The sequence below is a fragment of the Arvicola amphibius genome, chromosome 13 (assembly GCF_903992535.2).
Source record: "Arvicola amphibius chromosome 13, mArvAmp1.2, whole genome shotgun sequence".
NCBI lineage: Eukaryota > Metazoa > Chordata > Mammalia > Rodentia > Cricetidae > Arvicola > Arvicola amphibius.
The window spans coordinates 50666024-50683805 of NC_052059.1; the positions used below are offsets into that span (position 1 = coordinate 50666024).

At 44.4% G+C, this 17782-nt stretch overlaps 1 protein-coding gene and 1 pseudogene across 1 annotated transcript in view; one reads left to right on the top strand and one right to left on the bottom strand.

The window, feature by feature from the left end:
* The window catches only part of Mtmr9 (myotubularin related protein 9), a 29537-nt gene extending 13351 nt beyond the window's left edge, over nucleotides 1–16186 (top strand). Inside the window, exons 5-10 of the mRNA XM_038310334.1 lie at nucleotides 371–588; nucleotides 4101–4262; nucleotides 7074–7215; nucleotides 8403–8623; nucleotides 9177–9328; nucleotides 11811–16186. Coding sequence (XP_038166262.1) covers nucleotides 371–588; nucleotides 4101–4262; nucleotides 7074–7215; nucleotides 8403–8623; nucleotides 9177–9328; nucleotides 11811–11974 — 1059 coding nt within the window. The 3' untranslated portion in view covers nucleotides 11975–16186. The remainder of the gene's footprint in view (nucleotides 1–370; nucleotides 589–4100; nucleotides 4263–7073; nucleotides 7216–8402; nucleotides 8624–9176; nucleotides 9329–11810) is intronic.
* LOC119800286 lies at nucleotides 853–1408 on the bottom strand (annotated as a pseudogene).
* Nucleotides 16187–17782: the final 1596 nt, after the last annotated feature.

Sequence of the window (17782 nt, forward strand, 5' to 3'; positions counted from 1 at the left end):
AGAGGTCTGCAGTTTATTTAAGGTATGGGATATTTTATTCTCCCACAAAGGCTCAGTTTACTAGCTTAGGCTGTTATCTTTGTTATGGGGCCAGATCTACTGCAAGTCAGTTCATGGACTAAATGAAGTACAGCGCGTGATCATTAAGAGGTGATGAGTTCATTATGTTTGCGATAGCAGGAAAATAATTGTATTAAAATGCAAGGCTTGTCTGTGTTTTACAGCTGTTAAGGCATGCAGTGCATTTGAGTATGTCTTGCTCATCAGCGTCCTTGGCAGGGTACCACAGATTGTTTGCCAGAGACCCTGATCCAACTCCTTCTCAGAAACTTCAGTAACTGCTATTGAGTTGTTCCATGTGTGCTTCCAGGTGATTATGCGAAGTGGTCAGCCTCTGACTGGCACAAATGGGCGAAGGTGCAAGGAAGATGAGAAGCTGATAAATGCCACCCTCAGGGCAGGAAAGCGTGGTTACATCATTGACACAAGATCACTAAATGTGGCCCAGCAAGCTAGAGCCAAAGGAGGGGGCTTTGAACAGGAAGCCCACTATCCCCAGTGGAGGCGGATTCACAAGTCCATTGAGAGGTAAAGAGGCCAGCGTGGTGGGGACTCTCTGTGCTGATTGCAGAGGGGGATCCTGTACTTGTTCAAAACAGAGATCAGGGCTGCTCCACATAATCGAGGGTCTGGAATAGGCTGGACAACCTGCTCTGGACTTCCCTACCCCATCTGCTTTACCAAAGTTTAGTGAATGAAAACGTATGTGTTTGTCAATGCAGAACAGCTCTCATCTCAAAGGGAAGAAGAGTGAGTTTATTCTTTTTTTTTTTTGCATTTCTGAGAAAAATTTTATTGGCCTTTTGGATAAAATTTATTTGCCAGGATGATTCCATCATACTTCTGCTGGAACCAGCGCATAGCTTCCTCTTTGCTGATTCTGTGTTTGGCCCCAATGCAGCCTGTCCTGCGCTTCTTGTCTGCGATGCTGAAACCTGGCCTGCCCAGCACCACATAGAAGTCCAGGCCGTAGATCCCAATGCTTGGGTCATATTTGATGCCCAGATCAATGTGTTCTTGAATCCCAAAGCCGAAGTTCCCAGTATCCGAGAAGTTATTTTTCCGCAACTCATATTCCCGCACCTTCAGGCCTTTCTCCAGAATTTCTTCTGCCTTGGCTCCGCGGACAGTACAGTGAACAGCAATCTTTTCATTTCTCCTGATGCCAAAGGACCTGATGGTGTACCTAGCTTTGGAAAATACAGGTGTCTGGCCTGTGAGCTGCTCCAGCACCTTGGCTGCAGGGGTCAAGTCTGTTCCCGCTCTCCCCAACACAGATATTGAGGCAGAGCTTGCGGATGCGAAGTTCCCGCATGGGGTTCTCCTTTTCACCTTGGTCTTGCGACATGATGGAGGGCAGGAAGAGAGAGCAGAGAGTGGGTTTATTCTTGAGCCAAATGTAATAATGACCCTGACCCAGAAACACAGATTCGGGTTGCCCCAAACAACTTGTTCTGGTGTGGAAGCGGCTTCAGGAAGTTTTCATAGTCACAGGATAAAAGACATAAAGTAAGGCATTTTCCAGGTACAGTGGTAGGAACATCAGATAGATGTGGTACAGCAAGCTGGGGCTCTCTACTAGCAGGTCTTAGGTGCTGTCTGACAACATACCATTCTTAGCTTGCTGCTAGTGGACGGTACTGCGCTCCAAAGTTTTACCAGTGGTTGAAAGGGTAGGTCAGACAGCTGGACAGCTACTAAAGGAACAGAGATAGTTGAACGTGCAGACTGAATCTGTAACATTCCAACTCCACAATCTCGAAGTTCTTATCAGTCAGTCTTGTGCTCTTCGACATAGGTGTGGCTACTTTCTGCAAACTAGTTCACACTGTTTTGTATGATGTGTGATTTTGATTCAGCTGCAGATTAAGAAATGATGAGGCAACATATCCGCCATCTCGCCTTCTTGTCTGTGGCAGAAATATTCGTGTCTCCTCTTGTCAGCAGTTTTCAGTGGTCCTGTAGCTGTTGCACCTGGGGTCTGTAGAACTAGTCTCCTGATTTCATGACTTGGAGTCCTGAAAGAATAAGCCAGAGGCCAAATATGCTGAAGAAAAATGTTTTTTTAAACCAGGAGAGAAACAAAGGAAGGTTCCTAATTTATTGTAGCACAGCTGCGGCAGTATTGGGACTTTCAGGAAGTCACGAGACAAAAGCCAGAGATCCATGGATTTAGTTCTCTCTTTGTTACGTGCTTTCCTGCGTGGAGGGTGGCTGGGCTGCCTCCGTTCTTGGCACATGAGTTTTAGCACTGTCTTGTCTTCTATTGCTGGCAGCAGTGTGCCAGTAGATTTTGTAAGGGAGATATAGAGTCTGCAGATTGATTTGGGTAGGAGGATACTCTAACCTTTTTCCCAGCCATGAGCAAGAGATCTCTTTCCACTGATTTGTGTCCACATTAATTTCTTGAGCATTTTATAGCTTTTAGTGTACAAATCTTTTACAGTCTTGAGTAAATTCGCTAAAGTATTTTATTCCTTTTGTTGTTTCCATGAATGAGATTTTTCTTTCTGTCTGTCTGTCTGACAGAATTTCTCTGTGTAGCCCTGGATGTCCTGGAACTCTCTGTAGACCAGGCTGGCCTCACAGAGATCCACTTGCCTCTGCCTCCCAAGTACTGGGATTAAAGGCATGCACCACCATCACTAAATAGCTTTGATACTAGAGTTGGGCTAGTAGGTAACACAGTGCTCTCTTCAGGCTTTTGGAAGGATGGACAGGACTAGTATTTAGTTCTTTTAAGTGTTTGTAGCTTGGGAGGCCTTCAGGACCTGAGCTTTTCTTTGATGGTAAATTTTTGCTTTTTGCTACTGGTTCATTTTTTTGTTTGTTTGTTTTTTGGGGATTTTGGGGGGGGGTTGTTTGTTTACTCATTGTTCTGTTTACATTTTCCGTTTCTTCATGACTCAGTCTTGACAGGTGCTCTTTTCCTAGGACTGCACTCATTTTTAGAGTATCCAGTTTGTTGGTGTATAATTGCTCATAAAAGTTCACAACCCTTCTTTTTACTTTTTCCTCTTGAGATAGAATCTCATTATGTAGCCCTGAATGACTTGGAACTCATTATGTAGACCAGACTAGCCTCAAACTCACAGAACTCTATCTGCCTCTGCCTGGGGTGCCTGGATTAAAGGCCATGCCACCACGCACACCCCTATGATGCGTCCTACTCCTGTGGTATCAGTTGCAGTGTCCCTTCTTGCATTTCTCGTTAGATTTGCTTGAGTTCTCTCTTTTTTATTTAGTTTAGCTAAAGAGTTTTCAGTTTCATCCAACGTGTGTGTGTGTGTGTGTGTGTGTGTGTGTATAGAGCAATTGAATACAAGATTTAGGTATATTAAGCAATGAGCTCCACCCCAGCTTTCATTGAATTTTGTAAGATAAAAAAAAAAAAATCATGCTGGGTAAGCACAGATGAGCCTCACTAGACAGCAATCTTTTTTCATTCATCCCTGAGCTTTTACAGCATCAATTGCTGCCAGACTGGCAGAGCAGATTTGCTACATATGATTACATCTTCCTACATTAGAAGGTTTAGAGGTTTAGTCTCTCCCGTAGCCACCTGTTCCCTCCTTGTTTTCCCTCCACCTGCTTGCTTCTCCTCAAAGAAGGGCTTTACAGGTTCTTCAGGGCGTGGCACTAGGATTTGGGTCTGGTCTTGGGTGTCATTGCTGAGACCTACATGTGTGATCTAGATCATTCAGCAGCTATAGTGTCAAGGTGTAAGTTGCCCTACATCTTCGGATCAGGCAGTCCCAGAGTGCAGTGTCCTGGCCTCTGCCCTCCAGGTAACCCAGCGTGTGTAACTGGGTCTCCTCTCTTGAGCAGGAATGGTTTTTCACAAGACACTGAAGCATCTTTGCAGTAGAGCTAAAAGTCTTTTTCAGTTCTTAATTCTTTGGTTGCTGCACAGCCGTGCAAGTTTCTGAACTGTCTTGCCATTGAACGCACTGGGGACAGATTTGGGTTTGTTTTCTTTGTCATTCTGTCTTATCTGTCCAATTTTCTTTCTGTAACTTTCTCTTTCTTGTTTTGAAAAGATACCATGTTCTTCAGGAGAGCTTAATCAAGCTCGTGGAAGCATGCAATGAACAAACCCACAACATGGATCGATGGCTCGGCAAGCTGGAAGCCTCCAACTGGCTGACACACATCAAGGAGATTCTGACCACTGCCTGCCTGGCGGCCCAGTGCATTGACAGGTAGCATGTGTTCTGCCTACCTGGGTGGGACTCACACTGATGACATCGTTCTTATCCAGACTGTGCATAGAGTGCACTAAAGTCCATTCCCACTCCATAGCCTTCTGGTGGCTCTATCAATACTGTGTGTGCTTACAGTTACTGGTGAAGGTGTGTGGGTCTGATTTGGAATGACCATATCTGTTGAGTGAATGTGGTTAGTGCCCATGTGCCTGCCTGTGATGACACAGACATATCACAGGTCTACTTTTTTTTTGTGAAATCCTTCAATTATAAATTTGCTGTGAAAAAGAAGGAAAGGAAGTTTTCTTGGCAGACTCAGTGGAATAATCCTGTCGCATAGTGTCATTGTCCTTTCTTCTGTGCTGTATTTCTTATTCTAAACTGCTTGGTCTGGAGAGTTACGCCAGTCTCAGCTAGGAATCCTGCTGGTGCTTATGCAGTTTGCCAAATGATTTCAGTATTCACTCTATTAAAGGCTCCTAACTCTTGAGACCAGAGGCAGAAAAATGAGCAGAGGCAGGAGGATTGTAGAAACTGTTGCAGAAGCATAGAGCCTTTTATTTTAAGAAGGGGATTCCCACTGAAACCATAGGTAGGTGTCAGCATTGTCACCTCCCTGGGTGGCACTTGGAAATGCTAACTTGTTTCTTGCTTCCAAATTGGAGTACCTCTTTCATTTTTTCAAGGCTAGAGAGAAGCTGTAGTGAGTTGCCTAAGATCCTGTGCTCTATTAGTAAATAGACAGAGACCTTGTTTGGGCTTAGGTTATGACTTAGCCAGTTAAATAGGAAATTAAAGACCAAGGTTTTGTGACAAGAAGACAACAACTCAGAAGGCTGAGAGGCTGACATGGACATTTCTGTTTCTTTTAGCTCAAGTCCACCGAGTTACTCCTTATATCATGAGTACAGTGTCATGTATCCCAGGCTAGCCTAGAACTTCTTTTAGAGCTGAAGATGACCTTACATTTCTGATCCTCTTTGCTCCCACCTATCAAGTCCTGGACTACAGGAGTACACCACCACAGCCAGTTTATGTGGCACTGAGTATAGAACCAGGGCCTTTGATGTGCTAGGCAAGCTGAGCCACACCCCTGCCTGGCTTCACCTCCACGTCTATCTTTCCAGCAATAGTAACAGAACAGTGAGTGGAGGGGACTCCAGGAGCAGCCATCTTTATTTCTCCAAGGGGCTGGGTTTTTACTATGTTTGGATTCCTTTTTCTGATATGTTGGGATTTAAAAATTGGCTTTATAATTAATTGCTCAAAATGCAGAAATAAACATTAAGTTTAGAATAAATAGCACTCATAATTCAGAGATACATTCAATATGTATGAAAGGCACAAAGTATCTATCTGCTCATACTCTTTAGCATAATTATTAGATATTATTCTAGGAATTGGGTTATATAACCAACCATTGGTAGAGGCTGTTGTTTGCACAGTAAGAGCTCAACATAATCCTGCAGACATGGTATCATAAAATGTATAGAACTAAATAGATTATAATTTAATCACTTAATGGAATATTATATAGGCATTACTAAGTAGTTATAAACATGGCATAAGATACAGTTAATGATTACAATGAAAGTAAAAATAGTGGGACATTGTCTTTCATTATTGCTGTATAATATGTATGTACATAGGAAAATAATTGGCATTAGACAGAAACATGAAATGTCCTTCCCAAATTTTCTTTACTGTGGTCTCAATAAAAAGGATGGAAGAACTGGGGGGAGGGGCACCTTTAATCTCAGCACTCAGGTGGTGTAGGATGTCCATCTGTCTGTGTGTTGCTTTTCTTGGTTAATGAATGAAGAAACTGCCTTGGCCTATTGATGGGGCAGAACTTAGGTAGTCGGGGAGATGGAACTGAATGCTGGGAGAAAGAAAGGCGGAGACAGAGAGCAGCCATGGAGCCGCCCCAGTCAGAAATGCTGAATCTTTGCTGGTAAGCCACTACCATGTGGCAATATACAAATTAATAGGAATGGGTTAAATTAATATGTAAGAGTTAGCCGATAAGAAGTTGGAGCTAATGGGTCAAGCAGTGTTTTAATTAATATAGTTTCTGTGTTGTTATTTTGGGGCTAAGCGGCTGGGAACAAACAAGTAGCCTTCCTGTTACACTCTCCTGAGGCAGAGACAAGGTGGGTTTCTGTGAGTTCAAGGCCAGCCTGATCTACAGAGCAAGTTTCAGGACAGGCTCCACAGCTACAGAGAAACCCTGCCTCGAAAAATCAAACCAAAACAAAGGTGGAAGAAGGCAGAGTCTGTGGCTCATTTGGGTATTTCTTTAGGATAAAGGGGTCCCAAGCACCCAGTAACAGCTGCCTAGCGGTGTCATTGCCAAGCTTATGGGCTGACAGTTGTATGTTTTTGCTTTTTTTCCCATGTCTTTGTATCTCAGAGTATGGTTTAGGACTTGTTTCTTGGATCCATCGCAGTTGGCAAAGGCTGACAGGAGAAAGCTGAGTTCAGGGTTGGAAAGGTCATTTTAATGTGTTTATAGGTTTGATGGGAAAGGTTTTTCTCAGCCACTAAAGCAGGAAAGGCAAGTGCCGGCTGTGACAGGACTTTTGTGTTTGTCCAGGGTTGGAACGCTAGCTGGAGGGCTGGGGTGTGTTGACTGAGAAGTGAAGTTTGGGAGTCACTGTGGTCTCCTGTTTAGAGACTCCATCTGTCCAGTGTCTCATTTAGACTCCACATCCTACTGACCATGCAGGGCATGAGACTGAATCACTTTATTCATGGAATGTTCGTTGTTAAGGAGTTTCCCCTTTGTGCTCTGGGTTTTCCTCTCAGGGAGGGAGCGTCGGTATTGATTCATGGGACAGAAGGGACTGATTCCACGCTGCAGGTGACTTCCCTGGCCCAGATCATCCTGGAACCGAGAAGCAGGACCATCCGTGGCTTTGAGGCCCTGATAGAGAGAGAGTGGCTGCAGGTGAGAAAGCTGCTGGATAAGAGGAATGCAGTCATTGAGATAAAGGTCTCAGTTTGTGGTGCTAACATTATGAATGAAATTTTGAGTATTTAAAAATTTTAAATTGTATGTTTAATTTTCTGTGGGTCAGTTAATCCACCTTCCAACAAATAAGGGTTTAGAATCATTATTATCTTTGAGTTTCTCAGTCCTCCATGTTGTTGGTTGGACTTGGCCTGTGTGCGTATAAGCAGGTGATCCACCCCTGAGCTGCAGCCCCACCCCAGCACCTCTCTTTGCTTATATGGCTCACTTAACACTTCCTTCACTGCCATAGCTGTGCAGGTTGAGCATCCCTAGTGTAAAAATCGCAACTGCCCCAAATGCAGGTGCAGAATGAGACTGCACAAATCACCCTTGGGCTGTGTGGATGAGCGTGTGCTGTGAGACTTAGGTTCCAACCCCAAAATAGCTCATGTGCACATTCATGAAAACTCCTGGAGCCCAGTGCACCTCTGCCCCTAGTGTTTTAGACAAGGGATCCTCAGCATGTGCTTTGTTACCAACAAGGGAAATAGAAAGAATATAAAGCATAGACCGTCTCCCAGAAGCTGGGTCTGGATACAGATAAACTCGGGGGTGGGAGAGCAGGGGGAGGAGGCTGTGACCACAGGACAAGACTTGAGCATATTCTGCCTTTTGTCCGTCCTGCTCTAGCCTACACACTTCCTCTAAGATCCAGAGAAATAATCATACTTTCATGAGGTGTTTGAGACCTAAATTTCCTTTCACACATAGTTGATCCATTCCCTTCATGTCCTGTCTTTGTGGTTAGAGACTCTTACCCTGTTCATGTATTTCTCCATATAATTTCAGCATAACGCTACATAATGAGTGTAAACAAACAGGCTTGGGTTGTGGTTTGGAGTCCAGTCCATGGATTTTATCAGTTTGTCATTAAGCTCTACCTTGCATTTAATGTCTGAAGGGCATTTGCAGTGCCCATGTTCATAAATTCACTACACAGCTTCACTAAGGGTTTGGAAATTGTAATTTTTTTCCTTAGTTGCAGAAGCTAGTCATTTGAAACCAAAATCTCATCTAGACAGGAGATACCTTGGTTTTGTGGTACTCCAGCACATAGAAATGAGCTCGTTTTCCTAGGTGTGATCAGGGCCAGGCCCTCACATTTCCATCTTCTCCACTAGGCCGGTCACCCGTTCCAGCAGCGCTGTGCACAGTCAGCTTATTGCAACAGCAAGCAGAAGTGGGAGGCGCCTGTGTTTCTTCTCTTCTTGGACTGCGTGTGGCAGATCCTCCGGCAGTTCCCTTGCTCCTTTGAGTTTAACGAGCATTTTCTCATCATGCTCTTTGAGCATGCTTATGCCTCACAGTTCGGAACATTCCTGGGCAATAATGAAAGTGAAAGGTGGGTGAGCTCACACCACGTCTCTTCCTCACAGAGCCTGGGATTTGGGTGGATGTGAATGTCTGTGTATAGAAGGTGAATCTGCAGTTAAGTACAAATTCAATTACATGAAGTACAGATGTCCTATGAGCCAAGTGTGTACGAGGCGAGAGGGTCCCCGCAGCTTTCTGCTGCTCGATTAAAAGTAGCTGATGCAGTGCTTAAAAGCGTTGAGCAGATTAGCCAGCCATTTTCATGTTAACATCACAGTTGCATATATTTGGAGGACATGTTATCATCTAACCAATGCAGTTCTTCTGGTTCGTATTTTACCTGGACACTGTCCCCAGGTCCTGAGTGATGGTGCTGTTCACAGCCCAGCTACTGCCGGGTTACAGAAGGGTGTGGGAGTTTTACAGCAGACGCCCCTGACAAATACTTTCATTCTAAAGCATGTTGTTTCTTTACCAAGAGTCTTGTTTCTGTCACACAGGGAATAGTCCTCCTAAGAGGAGCACTGCAGGGTGGTTGTTAGCCATTAATGACTTTAATGGTGATTTTCTTTCTTGAACAGATGTAAGTTGAAGCTACAGCAGAAAACAATGTCTTTGTGGTCATGGGTCAATCGGCCCAGCGAGCTTAGTAAATTCACCAATCCACTCTTTGAAGCCAACAACCTAGTCATCTGGCCTTCTGTAGCTCCACAGAGTCTCCATCTGTGGGAAGGTAACTCCCCCACCCTGTGCAGAGATTCATCCACTCCAGGCTGTGCCCCAAGCTTGTCTAATGTCACATACCCCAGTAGTTGGTATTTGAAGATGGCTAGCTGGTGACCCACCAGCTTGTGTGTGTGTGGGGGGGGGGGGGAGTTACTGTTTCCTCAGTGTGAGTGTGGCCTCTCTTCCATGGCAGCTGAGTAACAGGGAGATTAGCAGGGATGCTTTCCTAGGAGTTAGTAGGTAGCTGGGGCATGAATGAATTGTAAGTTCCTCAGGGAAGGTTTCTGTCTGTTTTTTTTTTAAGCTGTTAACACAGTTAAACGAGTGTTAAATGATGACACACAGTCATTCCAGTAGGCTCTGTAAGTAGACACAAAATGCCACCAGTGAGAACTGCAGGTCCTGCTGTTCCTGTGGAATAGCAATTCCTAATGCATTTCTGAGTGTTTTCTAAAACAGGTTCTTATGTGTGCAATTTCTCAGACCACTGAAGCTAATCTCCTTAAATACCAAAGCTTGTTTAAAAAAAATAATGATCAGAACTCATGTAAAGTATATTAGGTGTTCATTCCACTGAGACAGTAGAAGTACCATTCAAATTTGTAAGCATTTTGTAAACAGTAAGTGCATCTTCATGTATGTTTGCACTAAGCAGCATAGATAGAGAAAGGCCATTGGTTGGTACATTCAGCTAGGTTACTGTGAATGCCCATTGTTAACTCCTTCTAATGTGTTGTGCCCTCGGTAGTTCATGTATGGAAAATGATTTGCCCATTGTATGATGCTTTCTCTGTCTGGTTTGCATCTTGTTCCTCTTGGCATGTCTGCCTGAGTGCATCCTCCTCCTCGGGCTAGGTGCCTCCCTTTGTAGAATTCAGGAAACTAAATGCTTCCAGCAATGTCTAGGTTCCCTGAGCAGGGGTCCTGTGATTTGAATCTGTGATGGAGTTTGACTACCCTGAGAAGAACCTCTCTGCTTACTCTCTGGATTGTTGTAGACAACCACAGGTCCCAGAATCAGTAATTTCTTAGTGAGGGATTGCCACTCTGCTTCCTTTTTAAAATTCTGGGGATGGTGAAGTAGCTCAGTGACAACCTGAGTTCTGTTCCCAGGAATCCTGTGGTGGAAACAGAGACTCTACCGGCTCTGACAGCTTGTCCTCTGATTTACACACACACACGCACATGCACCCATGCATACACAATACACATATGAACATACACATGCACATATCATCTAAATAAAATGTAATACAAATTTTTGCTGTCTCTGAGGCAACTTACTTAAAAGACACTGCCATACTTAATCACTGAAATATGAGGCCAAATGCCCAGTCTGGAGTTGGGTGGCCTGAAATATGATTTTACCAACACGCAGTGGGAGTTTAGAGATGAAGTGGTGGAGCAAACTCAATTGCTGTTTGTTTATATCATAGGAGACATTAATAGTGGCTTTTAATTGAAGAATAGTAGACCGAGTAGTTGTGAATTGACACATGAGTCAGCTTTCTCCTAAGCTGGCTCCATGTCTGTGGATTCCATATGTGCAGACAGAACCAGCTGTTCTCTCTGGAAATTTCAAAAAGTTTGCCTTGTGGCAGGTTGGTTTCTTGTTCTTATTCCCTAAACAGCACAGTGTCATGAGTATTTACAGTGTTCACACTGAATTAGGAACAGACATGCTTGTATGCAGAGGTTAGAAGCAAATACTATCATTTGATGTAAAGGATTCAGAATCTAAGTATGATACCAAGGGGTGATTCTGGAACCAATCACCTGAGATGATGTCGGCCCTTTCAGTCCATAACAAGCCAGGGACTGTTGTCTGAGGAGAGGAGCAATTGCCTGTGGCGTTGAAAGATTGAGTAACAGTGGCGGAGTGGTGAGTCGTGGCTAGTTGAAGCTGAGGCCTCCCTTGCAGCCTGCGCCCCACGTTATGTTACCACTCTCCCAGTGAGGACGGCTCCACTCCTGCAGGCCAAACAGGAACCTGGGATTGGGAAACAGGAGATCATGGCGCTGTAACTTACCAGCTTATTTTCATGAGCGTGTGACAACAGTGTTTTTGATAAGCAGTGAGCATGGCCATGGCAACAGCAGTCCTTAGCTCTGTGTGGATTCTTTCAGTAACTGAAGAATCTTTGTACGTTAGAGCATCATGAAGCACAGAGTGAGCCAGGTGTGGTGGTGCATGCCAGGAATCCTATCTGCTTGGAGGCTGAGACAGGATTGTGGAGGACCATGAGCTTCAGGCTAGCTTGGGCCATTTAGCAAGAACTTTTTCTCAAAATCAGGAAGGGCTATAGCTCCATAGTAGCATATTTGCCTGGCACGTGCAAGGTCCTGGGTTCAGTCTCTAGTGCTGCAAAACCAAAATCTACACAATACATGTGTTGTAAAAAATGAACAGTAGTGCATAGAGTTACCAGTGATAACTATTGCTCCTCTGAACATCCTACTCCATCTGTTTTCATTCCCGGATTCCACAGGAATTTTCCTACGTTGGAGCAGATCCTCCAAGTATCTGGATGAAGCATATGAAGAAATGGTTAACATCATTGAATATAACAAGGAGTTACAAGCCAAGGTCAACATCCTGAGGAGGCAGTTGGCTGAATTGGAAACAGATGATGGTCTACGAGAAAGTCCTTGAAGGAACTCCCCATCTGTCCTGAGGACCTATCTAGGCCTGAGTCCGTCTCTCCCTCCGTTTGCTCTTCAGTTCACCGTACACAGTAGCCTTGAACTTGGCTGTAGATGTGGGATCCTGTAATGTTACGGCTTTCTCAACACTGCAAGATGGAGGTCTTCTAACACACACCAATATGGCCTGGTAGGCCCTTTGCCATGGGAGCAGGAGATGCTGTCACATCACTAACTGTATGATACCTATGCCCTATGCTGTCCTCTATCACCACGTTCTAAACAGTGGTTCAGTCTAGAGTCCATCTAAAATGTGGGCCAGGCTTATATGCATTCAAATATAGAAGTGTTTCTTAAAACAGAAATGGTTGAGAAGCCAGAATTTTGTGTTTAACGTGTCATCCTGCCCCTACTCCCCCCCACCCCCCAGGTATAAAATGACCACTCTCCTTTAAAAACAGTTTTGGACTAACGAAGCCTATTTTGTCAAGAAGGAAAAATTCAGAATAGTTATTTGCGATAAATCTTTCTATAAGGGCAACAGGTGTGGTCCTCTGATAATTTCATTAAGAAAGGGTAAATTTACAAGTAGACACCAAAAGTCTTGCCATAGAGAATTGAAGTAGGAATCCCTCACTGGTAGCCATCTCCTACTGTTGCATTGGCTTTTCAGGTTTCTGACCAAACATACAAAATGTGCTTTGAGTGATGGGTGTGAATGAGACTGTAGCTTGACTAGAACTCACTTTTTAGAACTATACAACAGGTACAGAATCTGTAAGTCAGAGGTCTGAGTTCTTACTGCGCTGGTCGGTATCTGTGTGACTTATTTACTTTTAAGTATTCTGAGTTGGACCTGTGGCACAGCTAGACTTTCAAGTCAGCCTGAGCCACTTGTAAATCTGTCTGCTGACTTGTTCTTTCTGTTAGGCAAATAGGATTGCACTGGGCTGGGAAGCTGGGAAAGTGGCACAGCTGTCTGAAGCCATGCTGTATCAGAAGCAGCGGCGCCGCGATACAGCTGCCTTCAGCTCAGGGTGTGACTGGAGGCAGCACCTCTCTAATCCCAGCACTTGGAAGGCTGAGGCAGGAGGACTTTTTAAGTTTGAAGCCAGCTGAGCTGTATTGTGGGTTCCTGGTTAGCCTGCCCTATTGGGTGAGACTGTCTAAGAGACTCTAGCAGCATGTGTGGCCCCTGCTTTCCGTCTCCAGTTGTCCTGCCTCCTCTCCCTTTCTCCTTCCTTCCACCTGTGGCAGGTCAGGAACCAATCAGCAGTCCCGGATCTGCTGGTGGCTTTGTCCACTGCCACCTCTGAGTTCAGCTCTGTTCTTTACCTGCTCTTTGTCTCACTGATGCACAGAGCACAAGCAAGGCTCCTTGCTCTAGGCCTGTTTTATGCCAACTGTCCTTAGTTTTGAAGAAATTGCCTGATTTCTTGGGGCTGTTCAGTCACCAGCCCCGTCTGTCACTCTGCTACCACCCTACATGTTTTCTCCTATTTTTGGCTCAGCTACCTGTGAAGGAGTCCTCTACTTCTCAGCTGATGGACCCATGAAGGAAAGCATCTGGAGGGTTTTTCCTCTGTGATTTCTTTAAGTGATTCCCACTGCTGTGGACCAGGCGTCTGTGCACAGAAACTTGGGGATATTATGCTTAGCTAAGGAGAGATCTGCTGCCCCCCACTCACCCCCGCGTGCCTGTCTCCCTGATGAACACTTGATGTGCAACCAGAGTCATAACAATGGTATTCAGTACCTTTGCCTGTTTCCCTTTCCCATGAAATAGCACTCATCACTGTTTTTGACAAGCTTGCATTTTAGTATGGATTTATAAATAGAGATTATCCAAATACCAACCTTGAAAGCAAATCTTGGTATCAGTCCACTTTCCAAGAATTATTTAATAATGCAAATGCTACAGTTTCCCTAAACTCGAGAACTCGCTCAAACACAGATGTGTTATCACCGTGAGTTGAGGATTTTGAGGAGTCACACCGTCCACACCCTTCCCTTGTGTGCAATGAATAAATACAGCAGCTATACTCGGGAAACTGGTTCTGTGTTTTGCTGAGTTGCTTGAATGATCATGGCCCTAAAACCTCCAGTGAAGAGGACGGAGGCACAACTCACAAGCAAGTGCGGCTGCGTAGGGTCCAGTAATAATCAAGTGATACCTAAGGCTCCCGTGTACCCATGGTCTCGGCTTACATCTGTGCGGGGATTTCACAGTGTAGGCCACAGACTGAAAGGGTCAGAGGTCATTACCCTCCTTTGTCAGCAATGCAAGGATGCTTTGGTTTAAATCAGTTAATTTTTTGAAAATCAAAAAACCAGAGTTACTTGATCATCTAAGAAATCTGAAACAACATTGTCGGCAAGACTTTACAGTGATGTCAGTAATTTTTATTATATATTGTGAAGAGAAAAGCAAAAATAATGAAATCTAATAGACTTAGATTACATAATTTAAGGAAAAATTAGACTGTCAAAAGGCAAAAATTTAGAGTAATCTTTTCACCAAGTCTGAGAAGATGGTAGCAGAGCGTTATTGAAAACTCCATAGCCAGGGTCTGGAAACTTTGATGTTGAGGCCTGACATAGAGTTGGGTCTCGCTGCTGCATTTCATTTTGAAAAATGAGGTTTAGTGAGATTTTAACCTTTGGTTTGGTCAGGATTTGGGTTTGTGTTAAGTCTATCACAGGAAAGATTTGACCAGAATCTAATCTCCCAATGTGAAAACTGGAGTAGAACCTTTGTCCCTGTCTCAGCTCTAGAGACCCTGGCCCTGGGAGGTGTCTGGTTTGGGGGTGGAGCTCTTGTCACTGATAGGCTTGCTTATCAGACGTCCATCTGAAGCTGAGGCTTTAGGGCCTGTCCACTCCTGCTAGTGACAGCAGCATGAGGGTGTGGACATTTAGCCTTAGAAAAGCTCCTCCTGAGCAGGAAATGGCAGGAACTAATCCCCACCCCACCTGTTCCTGGAAGCCTTGGCCTTTATGGACAGATGATGTCATTGGACACATCTGGTACAGATGATAGCATAGGTCCTCATTGTGTCTCAAGATGGCTTCCTTGCAATGTCAACACGAAGAAAGCGCTCCTTCAGAGCTGGGATTTGGAAGCCACTACCAGAGAGTGTTTCTGTGTTCTTCACCATTTTAACAGGGAACACGAAGAGACTGATTTCTCCTTTTGTACTTATTGGCAGATGGTACGATGAGCAAAATTGCCTTTCTACTGTAAGTTTCCAAACTTTTATTTCTTCTAATAAATTTGGTTCTGCTTTCACTCTATCTCATAACCTACTGCCCACAAGAGTTTCTTCCTTTGACCCAACATCCCAGAGGAAACTTGAGATTGTAGAACTCAGCTGTAGACTTCTGAACTTGTCTGAACAGTCCTGCAGAGGCACAAATTGTGCTTGTGGCGAGTAGTCAGGAAGCTCCCAGTAGGCACCTCACTGTCCTCATGGAGCCAATGTTCAGAGCCTTTCTCTAGCCTCCTGCAAGTCCCTGGATTGACTGTAATAAGATGGCATCGTGCAGCACTGCCTGCATTGGTTGGGCAGAGATATTGGCTCCACTTTCAAATTGCACATCTTGGGAAAGGTGGGGTATTCCCACACATGTATCTAGAACCCTGTTGCTTAGTCCTTAGAGGTTTGCTAGGTTTACACTAGAAATAATTGTACTTGCACACTTAGCTTAATTTAGAAAAAGACTGTGTATTTCTTCCGTAGCTTAGTGTTAGGACTGTACTCTGTGTACTGAATGTGACTCTGTACTGAGGTGCACTGTCATTCATGTCTTACACAATAAACTTGCACTGTATGGCAATCATGTTTACAATGTACGCTTTCCTGAAACTTGAGGCTGCTGTGTGGAACAGTTTCTTATTGTAAGTTTGTCTGCGCACGTGAGTGTGCAACGCACATAGACTCTTAGGGGAAACTCAGAGTGTTTGTTAGTCTGCACAACACTTTACTACTGCCTGTAGTGTTCACCTAGCAGTGAGTTGATTTATGTCATGTAGCTGGAGCCAGTCCCCGAGTTGGCTTGTCACTGGTATAGCACATCGAGAAGCAGTCTGTTGAGTGTGGTCCTGGTCGGTATATGATATTTTTGTGTCAGGTTCTCCTCTGCCTCAGAGGACTGTTACATAGATGCTGGTGTAAATTTCTAGACAATAGTAATAAAATTTGAGTATATTCAAATGCTGCTATATGGAGTCTGATTTTACAATGTCTGAAATATTTGTGAGGGCTTTTGTTTGTGTTTCAGTTGAAATTGCTATATTTCTGTTATTATTGTTGTTAGCAGTAGTAGTGGTGGTATGGGTATTTTGCCTTCATCTGTGTCTGTGCACTACATACATGCAGTCCCCAAGGAAGCCGGAAGAGAGCATGAGAGCCCCTGAGGCTTGAGGTGCCAACAGTTGTGAGCTGCCAAGTAGGTGCTGGTAATGGAGCTGGGTACCATGTAGAGCCATTTCTCCATACATTGTTTAAAAATTAAGATCTGCAAAACAGTACAACGATCTCTTCCATGCTGTCCTTCAGGAGTGAACTGAGAACATGCCTGCAGTATCTATCAATGTGTGTGCGCGCGCGCGCACACACATGCACTGTTACTACTGTTATTTTGCTAATATACAAGTAAGTCTCAGATATGGTTTCCCTATTAGCAGGCATTTCCCATTTAGATTGTATGCTGTAAATGCTAATTACTGAGTATGTATATTAATACGTAATTAAAGTCAAGAGAGGGAAGTAAAATGCCAGCTATTCAATGTAGAAGACATGATGAGATGAGAAAATCATAACCATAATTGCTTTAGGTGGCATCATGATAAAACTAAGTTTGTGAACACAGGGTATTGTGTGTATGTCTGCATTTGGATGTGGTGTTGGGGGGCACATAGGGAGGACGCCGAGTTCCACCTGGTGCCTTCTTCATCACTCTCCACCCTCCCTGTTTTTGGGACAGCCTCTCATAGAACCTGACTAACCCATTTGACAACATCTTCTGACCAGCGAGCCCCAGGGGTCCTCCCATCTCTGCCACATCCACACTGTGTGTGTGAATATGGGCGTGTGTCGCTATGCTTGGCTCATCATGCGGGGGCTGGAGATCTGAACTCTGGTCCTCGGGATTGCACAGTGCCCAGTTAGCCAACTGATCCATCCCACCAGACTGTAACAGACTTTTCCATCCACAACTTTTTGCTGGTGTCTCACTTTAATCAAAGAACTATCTGAAAAAATGATCCCAGGTTCTCGTCTCTGACTCTACTGACCAGCACAGGCTGAAACAGAACTGCCATAAGAAAGAACAATTCCCCTGTAGACTGTAGAGACGTAGTCAAGTGAAAGCTGGGGCAAATCTTTGACAAAGTAAGATATTCAGAGCAATCTGTGTGTCTGGGGTTGTCCAGAGGGTCATGTGCATGCCAAATGGGAAAACGTGTGCTTAAAAAAGTCCCAAGACTTCTGAAGCTTTCACACAGGGGCAGTCTCTCTAAGCTTGGTGTGCACCTGACTAAGTGTTGCAGAATGCCAGTATAAAATTGACGTACAGGGGAAGAAGTGTCTTTGTATATTGTTTAAGGTTATGTTTAAGGCTCCTGGTATTCAAGGAAATCCTTTTCAAAATATTATTTACAGAAAAGATAAAACACACAGTCTTTGAGCTGGAGGGATGGCTCAGCAGTTTAAGAGCACTGACTGCTTCCAGAGGACCCGGGTTCAATTCCCAGCACTCACATGGCAGCTTGCTGCTGTCTATAACTCCAGTTCCATGGGGCCTGACACCCTCACAC